At 43.4% G+C, this 19,749-nt stretch overlaps 1 protein-coding gene across 2 annotated transcripts in view; it reads left to right on the top strand.

The window, feature by feature from the left end:
* The window catches only part of glis2b (GLIS family zinc finger 2b), a 28,864-nt gene that overhangs the window by 3,427 nt on the left and 5,688 nt on the right, over nucleotides 1-19,749 (top strand). Inside the window, exons 2-6 of one of the 2 annotated variants that reach the window (XM_039611657.1) lie at nucleotides 17,162-17,356; nucleotides 17,442-17,572; nucleotides 18,996-19,133; nucleotides 19,231-19,364; nucleotides 19,457-19,575. In XM_039611657.1, the coding sequence (XP_039467591.1) occupies nucleotides 17,179-17,356; nucleotides 17,442-17,572; nucleotides 18,996-19,133; nucleotides 19,231-19,364; nucleotides 19,457-19,575 (700 nt within the window). In that variant the 5' untranslated portion in view covers nucleotides 17,162-17,178. Of the gene's footprint in view, nucleotides 1-17,161; nucleotides 17,357-17,441; nucleotides 17,573-18,977; nucleotides 19,134-19,230; nucleotides 19,365-19,456; nucleotides 19,576-19,749 lie in introns of both variants that reach the window. The other variant, XM_031741257.2, reaches the window with a different exon arrangement.

Here is a 19,749-nt window from a genome sequence, read left to right as displayed (position 1 = left end):
CCCCCGCCCCGAGGGGATATACGGTCTACCCTTTTTTAAATCACCTGTGTGGGACATCCTAAACGAGTGCTCGGGTTTGGCTTTTTCTGTGAGGATCTGCCATGGTGAAGTTTAGGGTCAGTTCCTCTGCTGCAAGTGTGCAGGCCCGCATTTCCAAAATAAACACAGACAACTCAGTGCTTCACTCCAACCACCCCGCCCTACCTCTTCCCATTCTCTTTAATGCGCCTTCTGCACTCCCTGCTCAGTATTTCTATCATGAGAGAATTTCAGCTTGCAAAGCCTTTCAGACAATATGCAGACCATGTCTGGGGCAAGGCACTGCTGATGAGGAAAGATAGAGAAAGAGAGCTAAGACATGGGAGAATTTAGAGGAAGACGCTCTCTTTTTTTCCCTTTTATTCTCCTTTCCTTTTTACTTTTTGTATTTTTGGTCCATTTCCAGCTTCATTGTTACTGTTTAACTTGCAAATGAAAGTAAAAGTAGATCTAGTTTGACCCTTTAAGGCATCAGAGAGCTGAGTTAAGGGATCTGCCAGTTGTACAGTAATATACCCAAAGTATTGTGGTTGAAGTGAAGCCACAGCTGGTTTATGTTATTATTTACTTGCTCGGTCAACACCCTGGATTCTGTCGTATGTGCTCAGGGGCACTACAGCAGTCCAGTATGACTTTGTGTTTGCTTGTTTGAGGAGAAAAGAAAGGGAGGAGCTCTGCCTGTGAGTATGGCTGAGGAGTATCGAACTGGGAAGGGAGGAATTGTGAGGGTTTCTTTTCTTTTTTTCTTTTTAAGAGAAGGGGATGAGGGAGAGAGATGGGTGAGGCATTTCTGAGATTCACATAAGGCTCTCAAGTCTGGGCCTGGGCCTGGCTCTCTGTCTGGGCATATCCAATCCTGTCAGCTAGCTTCCAGACTTTGCCCCCTTCACCCCCCTCCCTCCTTCCACCCTCTTCCCCTCCATCCCTAATTCCCTGGGACTCCATCTCCTCCTTGCTTTCAACACGGCTTCTATTCCCTTCTCTTCCTCCGTCCTTCCCTCACGTTTTTTGTCTCCCACTTTCCATGAGCCCCGAGCTTCGTGTACATTACATAAGACATTCTCCATCTTATACATGCAGTAAAAGAGAGAGAGTTAGAGGGGGGGAAAGTTTGGCCTCTTAGTGTTTGTACCTTCTCTGTGGTGTTGTGGAGATGTTGCCAGCACTAATTTAATTCATATGTACCGTGGTTGTTTTCCCTTTTTTTTCCTCTTACCAGGGAGCCTTATGTAATTTGGGAATGTTTTAAGTTTGAGGCTGCTTTTTGAGACTAATTCTGACCTCAGACACTTCTGTGAAACAGTCTCACTGTTTTTATTTGCTCACTAAAAGTGAATTGGCTTCAGTGGCCATCTTAACTATTGACGGTCGCCATCTAAAAGCCGCGTCCTCGCTCTTTGTTTGCTCGTGTCTTTAATAATTGGTGCTGTCAGTCATAGTTGACTTAGCCATTCCTTATCTGATTTTAAAGTGTTGGTATTGATTCAGATGCAAGAGCATGGCTATTTTCTCGACCTTCAGCTCCAACTGAGACTCTCTCTCAGGCTCGTTCCCTCCAAGGCTGCCGATGTACGGTTTGGTCCGCAGCACATTTATTTGGTTCTTCGCCGTTCGGCCTCTCGTTTGGCCAAAACGAGAGGAGGAATCGGCTCCAGATCTTTCTGACGCTCAGCTCCAACTGATGGCACGACTTGGACGCGTCAACAAATTTAAATCAAGAGTTTAGTGGTGTTCCATTTTACAGCATTATGCTCAACTCTGTCTGTCGCCATCTCAGTCACCCTCCATCTGTCCCTGTGCATCTGTCTCTCTGCTCTCTTTTTTCCTGCTTCCCACTCTTGGATGGAGCTTCAAAAAAAAAAAAAAAAGGGAAAAAAAAGATGAAAGCTGCAGGGTGGAGCCTGTCACCAGTTGAGCTAGAACACAGAAATACAGAGAAAAAAGGAGAGGGGTGGGAGACAAAGGTAGAAAAAGAGAGAGGGAGAGAAAAGACTGTCATATTGACCTTGTCATATTGCCAGCTATGGTGGGAGGAGACATGGGGCGGAGGGTTACTCAGAGAAAACAGGCGCTCCATGTGAGGAGGGAGAACACAGGGCTGCCATTAAGTTGGCAGAGCCTCACAAGGAAAAGACAACACAAGCTTTGTGCCTACATGTATACGTGCGATCACTGGAGAGGGAGGAAGAAGGGCTAAAATGGAGGTATAGCAGACAGTCTGGGTGTTGGGGGTACACCCAGATTTAAAGAAGCAGGAGCTCCACAACAGTCCTGCTGCTGTCCATAACATGAAAACATGCATCACGTCACTTAGTCTACTAATTGCTCTCTGCTGTTGTGCATTTCTCCCTCTTCCTGTTTTCCTCCCCTTTCATTATGCTTTGGCTTGGGAAGCAAAGCCCCTCTCCTGTCCCTCCTCTTTGTACATGAACACATTCGTGCACACGTATAGACTCACATGCTAACAAAGCCGCACCAGTGGAGACACTCCCAGAGCACATCTGGGCCCGTGCCCCGCCTTCTTTGTTGTTGCCATTCAGTACAGTTGGTGCACAGGTGTCGCCCAGCCCCGCTTGAGAGAAAGCGACAGGGGTGAAGGAGTTTAAAAGTTAAAGGCGCAGCAGACGTAAGCCTCAGCCGTACCACGCTGCAAAATAAAGAGAGCACCCACCGACTCCATGCCTCGCCTCGAGCCTCCAGGAGGCCGTGTTGCATAAAGTTGTTGTTGGAATCATATTACCGAGGCTATTGAATAAGAAGACCTACTTCCCAGGGATTTCTCTATTGAGTTGCAAGCAAATGAAAGTGGCTGGAGTCAGTGTGTAAAAAGAAAGGGGTTTGTTTCTCATACGTGTGGTGCTATAATATTCCCGTCCAGGAAATGACTGTGAGACAGACGAACCCCTCCCAAAAGCTGGAGTGGTACCACAGTGCTCTGAACTGGTCTGAACTCCACAGCACACAGCTAAGCATGCAGCTCACTCGTGCATGGGTTCATACCCAAGAGCTGGAAAGTCGGTATGTCTGTGTGTGCCTGCACTGTGTGGACGCATACTGTAATTTGCACCCCGATCCTTGATGTTGTCACCGAATCAATAGACCACAGGGACAGTGCTGAAAGTAATTCAGTTTAGCTTCTTATTTTGCCTCAGTTTCCATAAGTATCAACCCTAATAAAATGCCCTCAGACTGTCTTGAACTTTGTAGAGGAGAAAGGGAAAGAGGGGCTTCTCTGACTTTCCCATGCTTTCTTACTCAGAGGCTTAAGACTGATTCTGGGATGTTACCAGTGAGAAAATAACTTGTCCCGTCGAGAGTTCAGCTGAAGACGTTTTATGCACTCTGAGATGTTTTGAAAAGAGTTTAAAGCTCTCATCGTAATTCAAGTATATACTTTCATACATCCTCAAATTTTAGTGTACACACCTGTTGGCTTTGAGCTGAAGTCATTTCTCTTTAGGCTTAAATCCTGAGCTGGGTTTTAGGGAGTGGTCAACAGTAGCTTTTGTGTGTGTGTGTCTGTGTGTGTGTGTTGCTGAGACAACCTGGTAATTTAAAGATTTAGGCAGGTGCCAGTGCTTTGCATTCCTATCCTGACCTTGTGCTCATTTCTGCTGCCTTTAGGGGAGGTCTGCCTCGGCACAATTGATAAAGCAGAGGTGGGTCCACGGGCTCGTGGAATCATTTTTTAAAATTCATAACAGAAGATTAAATCTTTTTAGTTACTTTAAAGTGCTATACGATTCAGACTTTTAGTGGAAAGAATTTCACTCCACGTCTGTTGTATATGCATAGTATTAACATATTTCATCTGCACTGCCCCATGAAGAAAATGAAGAGGAAAGGAGGTTTACTTTGGGAGAAATGCAGACCTCCAAATCAAACGATGAAATTCCCTCCTTCCCTTAAATGTCATATCGCACGTCTGGCTGTTAGAATAATGCTAATGTTTGTGTGAGTCAGCTGGAATGACAGCATCTAGTGTGGGAGTAGCAAAGAACCGTCACTTCCTAAATACAGACCCTTTTCAGTAAATCCCAGCAAAACAGCCGCAGCTGGTTAGTAGGCTGATGTGAGGATGGGTGGGGGTGGAGAGTCCTGATGTTTGATCAATTGAATAATTTCAGAAGTTCTTTCAAGAGATGGAATTTAGTGTGCTCGAAAGAGGATACACAGCTGAACTCACGCAAGCAAAAAATCACCCAAACTTTTGCTTTGGAAAACATAAATGCTCACTTTTATCATAGCTGTTCTTTTCTTCTTCTATCACCCAGCGTTCACACAGTGTCGGGCTGTTTTAACTCCCTCTCTCATTGGCTTCATTCCTTCCTTTCTTTCGTCTCCCCACCTCCCTTCTTTCCTCTGCTGTTGCTTTCCTACTGAGTGTGGTGTGGTGACGCCCCTGCTTGGCTGGTGCTCCAACTCCAGACCCTGTGATTGCGCGCAGGAGTCAGAGGATTGCATCACTGCCTGTGGGGAGCGGCCACAGGAATGGACTGAAGGGGGGGGGGTGCAGCAGGGAAAGAGAGATAAAGAGTCGTGAGAGAAGTCAACAAAGGAGAGGGAAAAGAAGAGGAGAAAGCGATGACAGACGCTGAGTATATAGATGTAAAAAGTGAAGAGCAAGTCAAGAGGGAATGGAGATGAGGCATGTTTTGTTTATGTGGAAGTATGTGAGAGCAAAGATGAGAGATGAGGAGTGAGGGCTGGAGGGAATGCAGTCGGTAGGCTGCAGAGGGGAGACAGGCCCAGCAGAGTTACTGTGGAGGTCAAAGTAAGCCTGGGTGGGGATGTCAATCAGATATTCTCTTCTCTTCTCTTCTCTTCTCTTCTCTTCTCTTCTCTTCTCTTCTCTTCTCTTCTCTTCTCTTCTCTTCTCTTCTCTTCTCTTCTCTTCTCTTCTCTTCTCACGGATGGCAGTAGAGCTGAGTTCACTGGTTGCTATTGCCCCACTGGTGCATCACCAGATGCCAAATGTTGTGAAATGCCCCGCGTTATTGTAAGATTACTCACCGCTCTTCAAAGCCTACGGTACCGCTGTGTGAAGTGCCTTAAGCATTAGCGTCGGATGGGTTCACCGCTTAAACATTCATCAAACAGCCAGAGTAGATGTCCTCGTTGGGGGGGGGATTAGCTCTTTACCACTGATTGGTGTCCTGATGCTACGATATACATTTAAACTGTTAATTAAAACCTTATGTGGCCCATCTGATTGTGAATGGGGAATAGGTGGGAGAAAAACAATCCAGTGACTCAAAACACATGTTGCTACACGTGGGCTCACAGTCACGTACAGTTCATGTCATACAACAGCTCATAAACTATAGCCGGGTAGGAAGGTTCCTAGCCTCGCGCCAATATGTAGCAGTTGTCTCCTGCTTTACCTGCCTCTTCCTTTATTTTTTCCATCTTAATAGATCAAACAATATCATACATGTTATTGTGAGACACTGATACAAGAGTAACTGGCAAATTAAAGCAGTTCTATATGATTTTTTAACCTTCCTCTATTCTCTTTCCATCTATTCACCCACTCTCATCACTCCTCACCTAACCAAGACTGCCATAATCCCTGGTTTAGCGGGCCATAAGGCTTATAGACACATTGTGAAATCTCAGTCAAATGGCTTTTTATAGATCATTCGAGGCCTAATCTCACTATATGGCAGACTAAGTGGAATTGCTGCTTTGTTGTCAGGTCTGGTCTGGGTGCTGTTACTGCTGGATACGCAGCCTGGTGGAGTGTGTTCAAATTAAACATACACAGCACATCAACCCATAGCTTCTAGTAACAGATAACTGATGTCAGGGGGCAAGACCTTACACTTTCACTGTCCTAGTATTTTCCTCAAAAATACATGAAATGAAATAAAAAAATCCCACTAATGTGCTCCACTTTTCCTCTATACCGGACTTTCAGCCTGAATAAGCCATGAAATGTATTACACCAATTCTAATCAGACTACAAATGGAAACCATAAAGCTGCTGTTATCCCACAGATTCTGTACATCTATGGGGAATAAATCAGAGATTAGAGCGATTATAAACATTGACATCAAAACCTCACTAGTGGACAAACTGTGAGAACACACTTTCCAAATTTACCCCAGGCATTATGAGTGCATATAAACATCACTGGTGCATATCCTACAGGTCTAAAGTGCAAGTCTGTAACATGAAACTACCGTAAATACCTGGTAGTTTCCTCTAAGGGATCAAATAACTGGGGGAGCAGGTAAGAGACAAGCTACACCCTTGGACAGGTTGTAGGCCTAACACAGACAGAGATAAACGGCCATTTACACCTACAGCCAATTTAAAATCACTAGTTAACCCAAACCAATGCTTGTCTTTGTACTGTGGGAGGAAGCAGAATACTGGAAGAGAACCCAGAGATGGGGATAAACTCCAAACTCGACTGAGAAAGGCTCCACCTTGGACGCAAACCAGAACCTTCTTCTTGTAAGGCAACAATGCTAAGCACCACCCTGCCACCATTTCCCAATAATGGTTATTATTATTATATCTATTCTAACAGATATTTTTTTGCTTTACATGTATGCGTTTGGCAGATTTATATGCCACATTCCCCTTTTGCAACCTCAGTTGGATTGCTAAATAAGCAACCAAATTATTAATGTTTATAAAACTTTGGTGTCTCAGCAACAGCTGTAATGCTAAAGAAATAAGAATTATTATGATGCAAAACAGTGAAGAGCAGAAAATACTTATGCAATAGATGGTATTGCATTTCTTTATAGTGATCACAACTTTGTGCAACTGCTGTACAGTGAAATTATAAGTCAAGTTTACACTTCAGTGATAAAGAAAAAAAATGCTTTTACTAACCAAAAGCTTTACATCACAAGAAACACCACTTTAAGTGTGTGCTCGCCCCTTCTGTTGTAGCAGTCCCCTTTTGACAACAAACCACAAGTGCGACCCGCCCTCCTCGTTCAGTGCCTCCCTCCCTCCTGGCACCTTCCCTCCCTCCCTGCCTTCTGCCTGGAATTCCTGAGTGTCTGAATGCTCTGGCTGGAGGCCATCAGTAGCTCGCTGAGAAGTTTCCTGTTGCACCCTCTCCCTCCTTCACTCCATCTATCCCTTCCTTTTCTCCTTCTTTCTTTCCCTTGCTCTTTTCGCCTCTGCTCTGTTGTGTCTCGGGCCTCTTTCTTCCTCTTTCTCGCCACCTTTTATCTCTTCTGTGTCTTTTATTTGTTGATGATATATGCCTAATGTCTTTTTAAAACCCTCAAAAGAGCAAGTGGCAATTTTGTGCTTATTCTTCCCTGAAGCATGTTAACACATGTGTGCTTTTTTTCCCCCCTCTATATTCCAGCCACTGTGACTCCAGCAAAAATAGTTTTTCCTCAATAGCCCTTCCCTTGTGGCTCCATGCTTGCTGCTATTACATAATCTTGTGTAAGATCCTGTGTGCCTTTTTGCAGTAGAGTCAAAGACAAGAGGTAGAGGTTTGAAGGAAAAGTATGAAAAATTGGAGACACCGGCAAAACTTTTTGAAATCCTTATTATACACATGTTTTTTTAAAATAAAATGTTTAAGTACAGGAAATAAATTGGCTATCTTTGTAGCATTTAAACCAGGTTCTTGTGTAGTATTCAACCAGAGAGGAATGTGATAAGAATGGAGGTGGAAAATTAACATAAAGGGGTAACAAAGCTATAAATGTAAGAGAAGAAATAATGAAGAAATAAATACAAAAAGAAAAGGGGAATATGGGGCCCAGAGGAGGAGGAAGAGGAGTGGAAACTGAGGTTTCCTGTTTGAGGAGGTGGCTGGCTGAAGAGGACAGAAGCAGGAAAAAAAACCCCTCTCCTGTGTGTGTGTCTGTGTGTTGAGTGATCCATCAGGGGCTTAAACGAGGGAGGGGGGCAAGGGGGTGTAAATGGGGGCTGTGGCTTGGGTGTGTATGTGTCAGCAGAGGTGGGGTCACTCACGGTTATTACTTCGAGAAACGTCAGCGATGACACAAGTGTGAGGGAAAGAGTGACCATTTTTGGGTCTGTTTTTCGTGCGTCTCTAAATGCAAAGATTCGAATCATCGGCCATTAACGCGGCTCAGCTGATGATTAACGAAAACGCCTTCATCGCATCCTTCTCGAATTGATCTCACCTTTGACACGAATCCATGGAAATCTGACTCTTGAGGAAAACTGCAGATAGGAGTCACAGTTGTTTAGAGTACTGCCCCTGTTTGCTTGAAAATGTGAGGGTATTGTTTATTTCCTCTAGGCCTGGGTCACAGATGTTGAACAGGGGTCAGAGGTCACACCACACCCTCACCTGTTGGACATAAAGTCCTGCAGGTCTCAACACGACTGGTGCTGCAGATGTGGGTCGCTACACATCAGCGCCAAACCACAGAAAACCTAGAAACACATTTACTAAGAGAGTTACTGACCTTTAGTTCATTAATGTGCCAGGCAGCCGTTGTGTTTGCTTTGTGATGGCAGAAAGTCCACACTTAGGTCTCAGTAACCCCATAATTATTCTGTTTAAAATGAGATTTAACCACACTGTGCTATAAAAAGTTTTTGGATTTCTGAGTGGACATACATGGAAATGCAGTATATTTGTGCTTATAGTTCTAATGAGTTTGAAAGTCAGTATTTGGTAAGATCATCTTTATTCTTCAAAATAGCCTGAGCTCTCTCAGCCAAGCTTCATTGTAATTTCTTTAAGTCGTTTACAGGAATAGTTCTCCAGGCTTCTTGAAGGACATTCATTCTTTGGATGTTGGCCGCCTTTTGTTCCATTCTCTGCTAAGATGATCTCACGTTGCTTTAATAATGTTGAGGTCTAGGCTCTGGGGAAGTCATTGTGTGTGTGTGATTCTTCTTCTTTTAAATCCAGGTATGCTTTTACTGCATTGGGAGTGTGTTTGGGATCATTGTCATGCAAAAATAAAGATATTCCCAGTCAGATGCTTTCCAGATGGTATTGCATGGTGGATCAAAATCTGATGATACTTTTCTGGGTTCATAATGTCACCAATTTTGCCAATATCCTCAACACCACTGACTGAAATGCAGCTCCAAACTATGACAGAGCCTTCACCGTGTTTTGCAGATGGCTCTTGTTTTGGCACCTCAGTCTTTCCTCCCTGTTTCCCTTCCTTAAGAATGGCTTTTTGAGTCTTCCACTGAGACCATTTCTGATGGGGCTTCAGTGAACAGTAGTTGAATCAAATAAGGACCAGATGCATCTCTCAAGTCCTGTGTCAGGTCATTTTTTCCAATTTCTTAAGGAAATGACTTTCAGATATTGTTCATCTGCTCTAGATAGTTTTTGTGTTTGTTTGTTTTTTGCACATCACACCAAGGGTATGCCAACATTTTGGCTAATAGCTCTTTGGGAATCACCTTTTTGGTTGTTTAAAAAAAAATCATGCCTGTAAAACTGTGTTATATTTGGCATTTTGTGTTTTTGTGACAGGCTGCTACAATTTAAAATTGATTCTCTGCTCAGTTGTCTGGTTCTTCCCCTGAGTTGGGTCCTTTTTTATGCTTGAAGGATTCATACGTCAGTGAAATTGGTCAGATATAAGAACTGAACTGAAAATGAGTGAAAAAGCAGCCAATGCACAAAAGAAAAACTTCAAAGGAGCTTCAGAAAGCCTGGAGAACTATTCCTCAAGACCACTTAAAAAACTACAATAAAGTCTGGAAACTTGGAAGTATCAAGAAATGCGTGGTGGCTAAACTTTATTTATACGTGTTAATGTTAAATCTTTTTTTAATTAAGAATTAAATTGTTTAAATAAAGCTGTATCCACTCAAATATATTTATAACAGTATTTTTAAATGTGTGTAAATGATGTCTCTGATTAATTAATTTATTCAATTAATTGTTATTACTTATATATTTATTGCCAGTTTAATATTGGCTTAAATGGTATTCGGTAGGTTAACACCATCGGTCATTAGAAGCTGTCTTTCCCATCATGCTTTTTTGCTCTCTCTGTTTTCTCTTCACGATGTGTGTGTGTGTGTGTGTGTGTGTGTGTGTGTGTGTGTGTGTGTGTGTGTGTGTGTGTGTGTGTGTGCGCGTGCGTGTATAAGAGAATGGAGAGAAAAAAGAGAGCAAAGAGCCCCGGGGAGAACTGGCTTGCCTCCTACAGACCACCTCCCAGGGTCACAGCAGGAGGGAGATTAAGTTACAGCCAAACTCGGAGGGGGTTTCACAAAATGTGTACGCACACACAAACACATTCCCTCACTCTGTGAAACCCACACTGTAAAAACAAAATATTGCACAATGCGATTTTATAAACTGTAAAATAATCATCTTATACTGCACAATTATAATGTTTTCTGATGCTTTTTATTGGCGCTCGTATCTGCACCATCAGACCAAGCAGACTGAGCTGAAACGCAATCCTCCCCAGATCAGATTAGGGTAAAGATCAGTCGGTCAGAGTGGGGTCAGCAATGATCCATGTGAGCCTAGCCTCAGAGCACAGGGGTGTTGAAACACATAGCCCTCCTTTGACCTGAAGCCCCCTTGCACTATTTCACCCTATAAGTAACCGTGCCGTCTTTCTCATACCCTCCAGTTTCGACCCAGGTTCACCCCTGAACACACACATACTCATACTTTATCAAAGCAAGGTCAGCAGAGTAAGACTCAGGTGGAAGGGTTATACAGGGGAGTAAGTCACAAGGGTTGTTAAAGAGCACATGCACAAGCCTCCTTTTTAGCACGCTTCCTCCTCCACTTCCTCCTCACCCTCGTATATCCTCGCTGTGGCCCCCTCGGTCATCCCTCTGCACCGCTCTCTCTCCCGCTCAGCTGCTGTAGTCAGTGTTTACTCTGCTAGAGCGAGAGGAGAAGGCCCAAAAAGGGACAATGCCTCCTTTCAGAGACACTGTTGACCCCCACGACTGAGCGAGGAAGTCTGCATGGGGGCCAGCCAACACCCCTTCCCCAAACTTCACAGCCATCCGCCACTAGGCTTTATACAAATCCTCGCATATCACACAGACGTGCACACAGAGCACCGTACTCTTTCCACCTCAGTATCACTCTTTCTGTTAGGCACCCTTTCTCTGTCTCATTTTTCCCACAAGCCCCCCCCCCTCCCCTCAGTGACTGAGCGTGGAGTCAAGATCCCGTAAATTGTCCAAGATCCACACTCTGTGAGTCACTTCCCAGCCACTCTACTATTTCTCCATTAAGAAACAATCACGAGTGCAGGTTGAGGTGAAATTCACCACATTCATCAAGAGTTGTACTTGTCAAGTCCAGTAACCTGATGAATGAGTAGTAAAGTAGGGGGAAAATGCCCTCTGCAGCCAATTTCCCAATTTGACTGTCTGCGGGCTGCACTTTTGCTGCATGTCCACACTTCTCCTGTCTGTCTGGGTTAAAGAATACAAAGCAGGTGTAGCACCTCTGGGATCACATCAGTGAGGTATGGATTGCTCTAGGCTTTTAGTTATTGTACAGCTTGCTGTCATTAGGAAGTCCAAGAAACTTTTAGGTAAATCTTGTTTTAAATATTTGTCACATTGTTTACTTAGGGGCCCCTTTCTTTTATAAGGCCTTCAGGTATTATCGTTTACTCATAGCAATGAACATAATAGCCCCAGGCTGATAATGAATAAAAGCCAATGGAGCTTTAAGCCTACAAATGACACATGTGCAGACATTGGTCAGTTATTTTTTATCAGCTTGCTGCTGATTAAAATAATGTTTTTTCTCATTCGTCTCAAAGAAATTAAAGCTGTAGTTCAGTGGACACATGTAACCCGAATAAGTAAAAAAAAACCCCTACAACTTAATGTTGAACACTTATTTTTTTATTTGGAATTTAAAAGCAAGAAAAGACTGGACAGTAAAGCTCTTTTGGGAGAATCAAAAGTGGCATTTTCTCAGCATGCAGCAGGACGAATGATATAAACAATAGTCTTTGTTATGCATGGAAACAACACTTTTCTTGGCTAGCTGTTGTTTGAGTGGGCTGGGGACTGATGCAGAGGCGTGTTTAATAAATTGGAAAAAATGAACTGCATAGTCCATTTTGTGTGTGTGTGTGTGTGTGTGTGTGTGTGTGTGTGTGTGTGTGTGTGTGTGTGTAATGAAAAAGTTGGGACATTGCCATATCAATAAAAACAGAATATATGAGGTTATTTTGAATTTGATGTCACCGCAACATCTCAAAAAAGTTGGCAATGGTCCGTGTTTACCACTGCGTAGCATCCCCTTTTCTTTTAACAACAGGCTATCGATGTCTGGGAGCTGAAGAAACCAGCTGATGGACTGTTGGGAGAGGAATGTCGTCCTTTTCTTGTCTGATTTAGGATTCTAGCTGCTCAACAGTCCTGGGTCTGCTTTCTCTGCTTTTTCATTTCATGATGCATCAGATGTTTTCAGCTGGTGAAAGATCTGGGCTGCGGGCAGGCCAGTCCGGCACACAGGCCACTATGAATCCATGCTGCTGTAATAATTGCAGTATCTGGTTTTGCTGAAATATGCAAGGCCTTCCCTGAAAAAGACGTAGTGTGGATGGGAGAATGTATTCCTTTAAAATCTGAATGTACCTTTCAGCACTGATGGTGCCTTTCCAGATGCACAAGCTGCCAATTCCATTGGAGCAAATGCTACTCAGTACCATCACAGATGCAGGCTTTCGAACTGAGTGCTGATCTCAAGCCGGGTGGTCCCTCTCTTGGCCAGAAGAGAGAGGGTCAATGTTTTCCAAAAATAATTTTCAATTTAATTTCGTCTGACCACAGAACAGTTTTCCACTTTGGCTCAGTCCATTTTAAATGAGCTTTGGCCCGGAGAAGACAGCGGTGTTTCTGGTTCACATATGGCTTCTTCATTGCGCGATAGAGCTCTAACCTACATTTGTTCAGGGTACGGTGAACTGTGTTGAAAGACAATAACTTCTGGAAGTTTTTTTGAGCCCATGCAATGATTTACATGACAGAATCATGCAGAATTGCCTCAAGGCCTGAAGATTTTTGGTCTTTTCCCTTGCGCACAGAGATTTCTCCAAATTTTCTGAATCTTTTGACAGCATTATTTATTTTGAGAAACTCTTGTCTCTCTAAGATGCTGTTTTTATATTCAATCATGTTACTAACCTGTTGCCAGTAAACATAATTAGTTCTAAAACATTAGTCAAGCTGTTTCTTTTTACTACCACTTCCTTTTCCAGCCTTTTGTTGCCCCCGGCACTTTTTTTGACGTATGCTGTTGCCATCAAATTCAAAATGAGCTGACATATGTTTTAAATGGTGCATTTTCTCAGTGTAGACATTTTATATTTAGTATGTTTATGTTTAGTATGTTTTATGTTGTTTTATGTTTAGTATGTTTATGAGATTTGCAAAATCATTACATTCTGTTTAGTGTAATGGTATGCACAAGGAGCAGCCAGCAGTGGTGTGTGTGTGGAGACCCTGGTAGTAGCTCTCTGCTTGACATCAGGTGCCAAATTAAATTCTATGCCAATGTTATATGGATTCAGAAGTTCCATATCCATTCCTCATTGCATTTTATAGCACGGATCATAATGCCGATGGGTCCCTGCAGTGGATGAGAGCAGGATTTATAGAAAGGTTAAGCTGATTCCTGGTCTGCGCCTCGGGGTGAGGGCTTTTACGCATTTAAAGTGGATGACAGGCGATTTTCTGCTACTTTGGCCAAACAATAAAGCCAAAAAAAAATTTCTTGGCAAGCATGTGTGGTAGGAGTTACAGCAAGTTAGTCATAGCCACCCAGTACAGCAGAGAATGGGAGTAGTATTAACTGCAGCAGATGCTCATATTCACTATGAGATTTTTAAATGTTTATTTTCACAGTTAATGACAACAAACTCCACTTGACAGCAATTACCAGTAAAATCCCGCCTTTATTGATAGCAACATTCATTATGTGTCAACATATAATTTACAATAACCGTGTGATTGAAAACAATAATAACTGAATCTCCTCGTTTGGAGGTCTGCACTGGTGAAGCGAGAAGCATACAGCCAGTTAAGGACTAAAACGCAAAATCTCAGGTTCTGTGTTTTATTGCGACACCAACATTTCTTTAAACCAAGAACCTTTTACATCATGCAAGTCATTTAACAGCTTCACATTTTTCATGTGTTCATTGGTTGTGTGGTTCACTATACTCTGGACAATGGACACGAAGAGCTAATTTTAATGAATGCATGATCGTCGGGTTTTTTTATTATTAGTGTGCATACAGGAGGTAATATTTTAATTGCCCACTGATGCTGGCCTTTGGGATTTTTTTCCCAAAGAATTGTTCTAAGATGTGTCTTCATGTGCATGTGAGGAAAATGAGTGTCTCTTCATGCATCACAGCTCATCTCACCGATGATTTTGTTCTCATACAGTGCCTTCTTCTGTTTGCATCAGTACGTGTGTGAACGATCATCCTCTTATCTATGGCTGATTGAGTCTTTACACCCCTCCCAACCCCCTGGCTGTGTGTCTGTATGTGTGTGTGTGTGAGCTGGTGGCAATCCCTCGTTGGGATGGCGAACCTGGTGACCTCCCTGCTCCATGCCTCCCAGAAACAAGGGCTTCTCATGTGGCCGCTAGCCAGTTGCACTGAAAGCCCACCATTCACGACTAGCCATCCCTTCTATGAGTGTGTCTCGGCATGTGTGCGAAGGAGAGGGGGGAACAGATGGATAATTTTTGAAATTACAGTTTGAGCAATTGCTTGTATGCATGTGTGAGCAAGCATGTATTTCTGCAAGAATCTGTGTGCATATGGTATACACTTTATAGACACTTAAAATAATAAACTATAGAACTATGCAACTGTACAGATGGAGTAGATGTTTGTGTAGAGAAGCACTGAATTCTAGGACTTTATGTTCAGAGGATATCTTGGCTTAAACATTCAAAACTGTATGGCATAGACTGTATGTAAATGATAGTCACTTTAGCTTTGTAGCTGCCACCATAGCCATGAAAACATTTACATGGCAGGCTGGGATTATCAGCTGTCAGCTAATGCCAGCAACCTTGGTCAGCATACTGAATCCGTAGACCAGGGATGAGAAAGTCCCCATTCTGTCAGTGTAAACAAGTTTAATTAATCCCCAAGATATCTTAATAAAAGAAAAAGAAGTGCAATTTTAATAAAACATCTCAGTCTTTCTACGTGATAAAGAAATGCTGCTGCTGCAGTAAAGGAAAGAAATCTGTGAGCATGACTCTTTGGGCTTAAACTCTAAGACATGAATGTGGACAATTACAGAAAGAAGAAGAAGTTCTGGTAGCTCATTGGCCAGACTGTCCTGTAATATAAAACTGAAAGTTTTTATTAATTAACAGAAACAGTCTTTTTTCAGCACGTTCTATAGTAGATAGTGTAAAAACAGGAACTTTCTGTCATTTAATTGTTTATTATTAATCACTTTATTGCAGTATAAATGGCCATGCTGGAGTTCTATCACTTAGAAAAGCTATAAAATGTAGATTTTCCCGAGCCGTTTGACATCCCTCCCATAGACTGTATGTGTGACACAGATTTTTGCCAATTAATGCAAAATAACATACTAATAAACTGCCAGAATTTCACTCACTCAAACGAGTAGGAAACAGTAGAATTAAAAATACTCCAAAACACATTTGGAACTCTAAAATTGAGCATTTATCATAAAATGGGGATGTACTGACGTTTCTCACAGACGTCATATGCATGACAGTTAGACATAATAGATGTGATACAACCATCGGTTACTAGTGAAAAATATGTATTCCCTGACAGGATAGCAGTGGTTCCTGGAGGTTGCCTGCTCTCGGTGGGGGAAATCAGATTCAAAGAGGGCAATGTACCAAAAACTTCTTAGTGATTGCTTTGGTTGTTAGCAGATTACCAAAGTTACTGTAGTTTTTCATATATGTCTGCAAATAGTTGCTAACTACTAGCTGAGCGGTAGTACAATTTGGTAAAGTGCAATAAAGAAGTGTTGCTAGAGTAAAAGCTGTGCCTCAGCGCAGCAGCCAGCTTGTTTCATAAGGGGCAACTTGGACTTTGAGGGCGAATGGTCTCCATTTACGCTTTCAGTACAGCTCAGAGTGTAGCTCGCCAACGTTTGCGGACAAGTCCATCACTTCCATTCAGTCTATGACTGTAGTAATATGATAAAGACCAAACCAACCTTAGGGTTTGGAGTGGGTGTGCAGGGTTTATCATAACTGATTTCAGCTTCGACAGCTTTCAGACCCGACCGCAGAGTCAGCGCTCTTGATAAGTTTATCTACACTTTCTTCCCAGTAGGCCACAGCAAAAAAACAAAAAAACAAAAAAAACAGAGCAATGGCCACCACCGTATGGTAAACAGCAGGGATTTACAGCTGTTGAATGACCTTAGTCTCCTTAGGACATAAACTCTTTGTCCCTTACTGTACACCACCTGCCTGTGGCCAGTCAAACTTGCTGCACACCAAGAAATTCAGAAAATGAACTGAAGCCATAAAAACTGGCTGGACCACAATAGAATTCCTAATTCATTTAGTCAAAAGAATGTGACTTTTTATTTAGGAAGTTATTGTTAAGGATTTGAACTCATAAATTTAACAATGGGCTTCATGGAGGTGTCCAGTTCCTGAGTCAGAATGAGAGTTAGAAGAAGAGTCGTGCCCACAGCCCCCAGTCTGGGTCCAGAGGTCAATGTTTTTAGAGGAGGGAGGAGACAAATGCAGTGGGTACAGCTGAACTTAAAGACCTTCAGGGTTTGGTCTCAAAGGTCTACGGTGTCTGAAGGTGCACGGTCTCAGGGGTGGGGGGGGGGTGTGACGGAGCGAAAGGGTGGCCAAGGGGTGGAGAGAAGTCAGGCTAGCGGTGGGGGTGACCATCTGGACCGGATTGTAGACATTCCTTGGGATGAGTGTTAGTAAAGGTCGAAGAAAAAAAGAAGAGGGGTCACTGGGCCTTCAGTGTGTGTGTGTGTGTGTTTATTTTTCTTTGGCTTACTCAGTGTTTCAGTTTATGATTGTGGTCGGCAATGTTTAAGGTATTTCTGACCCAGTGGGATCGTGGAAAGGGAGATACTTTCAACAACATTTACGTGCGCAGTATTGCAGGTGTATATTAACGCCAAGCTTGCACGCACTTGCAGGAGGGAGGTCTGCGATCATGCTGTCGCTGGACGAGCCTCTGGACCTGAAGCTTCCTCGGAGGGCCAACGGGAAGGACAGAGGGGCGCGCAATCCTCCTCTCTCACCGCTGCACCCCAAACATGCTCGCCAGCTCCACATGGCCGATGATGGGACAGCAGTCATAGAGCCTGCCTCACCAGCATCTCCACACACAGGTGAGTAATAACAAACCACAACACAATTGTGTCTGTGTTTAAGTGGACACACTGAGGCTAGTGTCCCTGTGTTGTGTTTTCATAGGTGTGCAGGTGGTCCCTCATGATCGAACAGACACTCCCACCCCCCCTGCAGTGGACCTGAGCATGTCTCCATCCTCCCGCCACACCCCAAGCTCTCCAGAAATGACCAACGGAAACTACATCCCTTCAAGCGTGAGTATATCAGAGCTCAAATGCACACACACACACACTCTGACAAGCAAATATAAGTGCTCCAAATCCACATTTTCTCATACTCTTTTCTTCGTTCACCTCCAAGTTGTTGTTAAAATAAACACGGTCTCTCACTGCAGCGGTGAGTGAGCACACTTTCCTGTCGACAGCTAGGAGTGAGTCAGCCTGCTAGGGTCAGCAAATCAGGAACAACATCGGGTTGTGTCACACTCACATAAGGGAATCAGGCTATGGAAAGGGTGGGAGGCCTCTGTGAGACAGAGTGGCAGAGTGAGGGGGTAAGGTCTTATCAAACACCTCTTGTGTCCCCAACAAATACCTTTGTCTGTGCAACTTGGACTCAGTGGCCCTGCTGGCATGATGTGTGTGTGTGTGTATGGATGTTGGTGTGTACATTTATAATCGGATTTAAGACATGCAGACCTCACGCCGCCTAATTCAATTCCCATGCAATTGAATTGAGGCATGCTGGCTGGGGCCATTCAGTCGCCCCACATCTTATTGAGTCTCACACATCCCTCCAACCTAAACCCACCACCGCACACACTTAACTTATCCCCTGTGGACATACATAGGAGACTATCTCTCTATCTTACCATCACACCCAAAAATAAGACATCTTACAAAGTAGCTCACACGCTTTCTGCAGACAGAGCTGCAGCTCAGTGCAGGGAAATGGCGTCATTTTATGAAATTTGTCACCTGCGCATTCTAACACAACTGAAGACTGTGATCTGTCTGTACGCCCCTTTTCTCTGTCTGTGCTCCGCTTGAAATCTCCTTGTACCTGTGCGGCTCTTTGTAAACGCAACATTTCATCCTTCCCGTTCTCTCCTCGAGCTAAGATAAACTGTGTGTGTATGCGTGTGTGCGTGTGGGTGAGCTGGTGCATTAGATCTTTGAGCCCCAGCTGAGATCCAGCAAATCTTACATCTCTCATGCCGAGCTCAGGGATGTAGGGAGGTTTTGTAGTGCACAGCGGGAAACTACTAGAGGAAAAGTGGAATGGATTTTTTTTTGAAGGGAAGGACATGAATCTGCAGTTCAGTACTCCATTGATAAAAAGCAACACTTTGTCAGTCAGTCCGTCCATCAGCACCTGTCATCTAGTCTGTTTTTCAAGTGCAGCGCACTCCGCAGCTTTAAAGCTGGAAGTGCAACAGCTAGTACTAAACAGGTTTCACCCTTATACAATCATAACTATGGACAGTGGCAGCTAAGTTTTATTTACATGTATCCTTTCATTTTCTGGGTTTTATGATATTTTTTCTGGGATCGGCACAACTTTAAACTGACCTTTTTTTTTAATTACAGTAAAGCTTGTGCAGCAGTTTAATAACTCTGTTGCTGTTTTCCCTCTTTTTTTTTGGTTTGTTTTTACCAGAATTCTCATATCTCACAGGCCTTCCAGTTCTTTGTGCCAATAGGACATGGGACAGGACTTCACCTTCCATCGTCTATGTTCATTGGCCAGACTAGTGACAAGAGATCCTCTCCAGATCTTTCAGCAGATGAACAGCTGGCCTGTCGTTGGAAGAAGGTAAAGCTTTTTCTGATCCCCATGCAGGGAAGTTTGAATCAAATCAAAACGACTGCATTGTCACAAGATTATATTCAAATGCTTTTCCCTCCCTTAGTGCCATCTGCTGTTTGACTCCCTGCAAGACCTGGTGGACCACGTTAACGACTTCCACGTCAAACCTGAGAAGGATTCTGGGTACTGCTGCCACTGGGAGGGCTGTGCTCGCAAAGGGAGAGGGTTTAATGCTAGGTGAGTTGAAAACGGTTCTTTTTGTCTCTGAGGGGGGAAATTCAACAAGTGAGAAGTAGATTTAAAGCTTTTTTGGTTTGTGTGTGCCGCAGGTACAAAATGCTCATCCACATTCGGACTCACACTAATGAGAAACCCCATCGCTGTCCCACCTGCAACAAGAGCTTCTCGCGCCTGGAGAATCTCAAGATACACAACCGCTCACACACAGGTCAGTGGTCAGAGCCCAGTGAGTACTGACGGATATCTGAGGCAGTGTTTGCTATACAGTTAAACTGTAAAGTAAAAATTAATAAGGAAGTTCTTTATAATAGTCAGCTTGTGTTTTTGATGGCTTCTATCGAGTCATATTAAATAAAACATGACATTTTGTAAATCATGGCCT

The sequence above is a fragment of the Oreochromis aureus genome, linkage group 4 (assembly GCF_013358895.1).
Source record: "Oreochromis aureus strain Israel breed Guangdong linkage group 4, ZZ_aureus, whole genome shotgun sequence".
NCBI classification, from domain to species: Eukaryota; Metazoa; Chordata; class Actinopteri; order Cichliformes; family Cichlidae; genus Oreochromis; species Oreochromis aureus.
Note: the sequence above shows the minus strand (reverse complement) of the source record. Positions and strands in the feature narration are given on the sequence as shown.